At 51.0% G+C, this 2,781-nt stretch overlaps 1 protein-coding gene across 1 annotated transcript in view; it reads left to right on the forward strand.

Moving 5' to 3' along the window:
* Window positions 1-2,486: 2,486 nt before the first annotated feature.
* The window catches only part of NGA_2074700 (uncharacterized protein), a gene marked incomplete at both ends in the record, with an annotated part of 785 nt that continues 490 nt past the window's right edge, over window positions 2,487-2,781 (forward strand). The window contains one exon of the mRNA XM_005855810.1: window positions 2,487-2,575. Coding sequence (XP_005855872.1) covers window positions 2,487-2,575 — 89 coding nt within the window. The remainder of the gene's footprint in view (window positions 2,576-2,781) is intronic.

Genomic DNA, 2,781 nt, shown 5'->3' on the forward strand with positions numbered 1-2,781 from the left:
GAAGCGAGGCCCATTGTGGGTCAGACAAGATTAAAGTTAAAGTACGCTTCATAAGGCCGATTTACATTACTTTTCATTGAGCCGTCTGAGGAGCTCTAATGTTTCTTCAATGTGGCTCTACACAAAAGCCCCAAAGCAATCCGAGACCGTGTCTTTGCTACCATCTGCCTTAGTTGGCTCCCCCCATAACGTTGCGACAGAACAGTCTATTTCGAACCTGCGGACAATCCGTATGAAGCCCAAGGCGCGCACGTGGAGCCGCAGGGTGGCGGCCGCATTAAGGAATGTGGCCCGGCCCTGGAGGACCGCCCCCATGATTGCTTTTCCCTCAGGCTTTGTGGGCAAATGCGCCAAGACAAAATCAGTGGTAAGCATGCAATCTTTGTGACGGGCATGCAGTTGAATGCGGGGCAGAGGGGCGGATGCCAGGGGAGTGTACTGTTGACTCCCGTCGGTCCTATTCATGTATGATAGAACTACTTCACTTGCTGAGGCGGTGATAGGGAAAGAATTGGGATTGTCAAGACTGATGGTTGCTCGCATTGGCGCATTTCCTTCCGCATCTACTAAGTTTGGATCCAGCGGCGTCGTTCCGGTGACGGACAAATGGACGTATTTCAAGCCGAAGCCGTACACAATCGATACGCAGAGAAGTAGACCCAAAAGGATGACAGCCAACAACAAGCTTGCGCATAGAAATCTGTATTTCCATCTGGGAAGGTGGTGTAGGCGGCTTCGGATGTCTGACATGACTGAATGGACGCTTGGAGTTGTGGAAAAGGAAGGAGCGCGTAACGGAACACCAGTGCTGTTCTGTGCCTGCTCTCCTTCCACCGACGATAAAGTTCCATCTGAAATCTCCTCTCTAGTTCCTGAAGTTTCTTTGTCACATTCTTCGTAATTGGATTTTCTTTCATCAAAATTCATAGATTGGCTTTCCAAAGGAGGGGGCTTGGCCGGCGATAAAATGCCTCGCTCTTGAAGCACAAAAGCCGGAATGGAAATGGAGGGTGAAAGGGGTGACTGCTCCTGTGTCATATAACTACAGTGTGAGGTAGTGTTTCGTCGCCTGCTGCTCAAGTAAGTGAGTAAACGGTGCCACCAGCGCATTCCAATGAGATCGCTTTAACGGGTACGTTGACTGCAAGTGGGGTGGGGAGGTTAAGCGTAAGCACCAAAACATTTTCAAGTCTTACCGTGCGAGGAGAACTTATCGCACGTAGGATCACAATGTATGCTCAATAAGTTTCATGCATACAAATTCAGGGATGAACGCGGCAGAAACGTGTCACGAGCACACGGCGGCTGGATAATTCCTCGGAGAAAGAGAGCATCGAACCTATTTGATGTCTCCTGTGGTTCCATTCGCTTAATTCGCCTTCAAAACTATCGCGCCATTCCTTGACGTCGACTTGTGTCGAAAAAGGTTTTGACAGACAATTCCCTTTGCTGACAGCGATGTACATAACACAGTCGATCACCTCTCTCCCACATTTGATTTTTCCTCAACTTCCCTGATTTATTCGGTACAGCTGAGTGGAAGTAATGCCCCCGCCGTGGAAGCAAGTGGTTCCTGTTGTCGGCGTGTTTGCCCTCTATGGAGCATGGGTGCTGAGGGACAGGTCAGTAACAGAAGTAAGCACGGAGTTAACTACATGAAATCAAATGTATCTCAAGAAGAGGAATGAGCGGCGTTAGAGAGTTGATGTAACCCGACGTCTCCGCAAGGAATGAGATCGGGTAAAGGGGGTTTCAGATGAGGGGAAGATGTAAAAATATGACGAGAAACATTTCACCTGTTGTCTTCCCATTGTCAGATTCCATCATCACATTGTGATGCGGGAGGAGGCGGAGGAAGAACGTCGACGGCAGAAGGCGCTGGAGAAGCGATTGCGGGGTGCAGTGGGGACAGGAGGTAACGATGTCAAAAAGTAATAAATGACGAAAGTATTGACACCGGAACATCTCGTCGTTTGAGAGCGAGACTTAAGTTCATTCCATGATCGAATATGTGATCGAATGTGTACTTTTCATTTGCAGATTTTGTCATCAACGCCTTATTATTAACTAGGTCTGGCTTCAGCCTCGGAAATCCCATTGGCGTCGATTGAGAGTCGCTCAACGGCATTCGACAGAGGTGTCATTACCCTTTCCTCTCCCCCATCCTTTTGCTCTCCGCCGGTGTTGTCCTCGAAATTGCTGCACGGGGTCATGATGGAGGCGCCCACGGGCACGGAGTCACAGCTGTAGGAGATGGAACCGGAAAGAAAGGAGTTGATAGGCAGCACGCCCGACCAATTACCCCCCCAAGTTGCAAACACTATCCTCACTCACCCTATCACCCTCCTTCACACCCACGCCCTACCTTAACGAGATCAAGGCAGCCGATTCGGGCGCCATTTCGTAGACTCCCCCCCCGGAGCGTCCTCCCCTCGGCCCCTCCTTGCGCGTCATCACGACAAAAGAGCCGTTGGGCGGGTTCGTCGTGCTTTCGAAGGTCTCTACCGTCAGCTTGAACCAGCGCATGAGCAGCTGCATGCGGGAAGGGGAAAGGGATGGGGGAGGCGCGAGGAAGGATGGGAAGCGACATTGAGTGCACAGGTGGAGAGGATATAGGCGGGGAAAGGGGATTGGGCAGCACGGAAAAGAGGGTCGAAGAGCAGCCATCCAAGCAACTATGAGAGACTTCCTAGCTTTCCTATCGAGAATTGTAGTTGTGCCATTCCTCTTCCCTTATCCTTCCTTCCCCGCCTCCTTCCCTCCCTCCCTCCCCCCCTCCCT

This window comes from Nannochloropsis gaditana (genome assembly GCF_000240725.1).
Source record: "Nannochloropsis gaditana CCMP526 unplaced genomic scaffold scaffold092, whole genome shotgun sequence".
Lineage (NCBI taxonomy): Eukaryota > Eustigmatophyceae > Eustigmatales > Monodopsidaceae > Microchloropsis > Microchloropsis gaditana.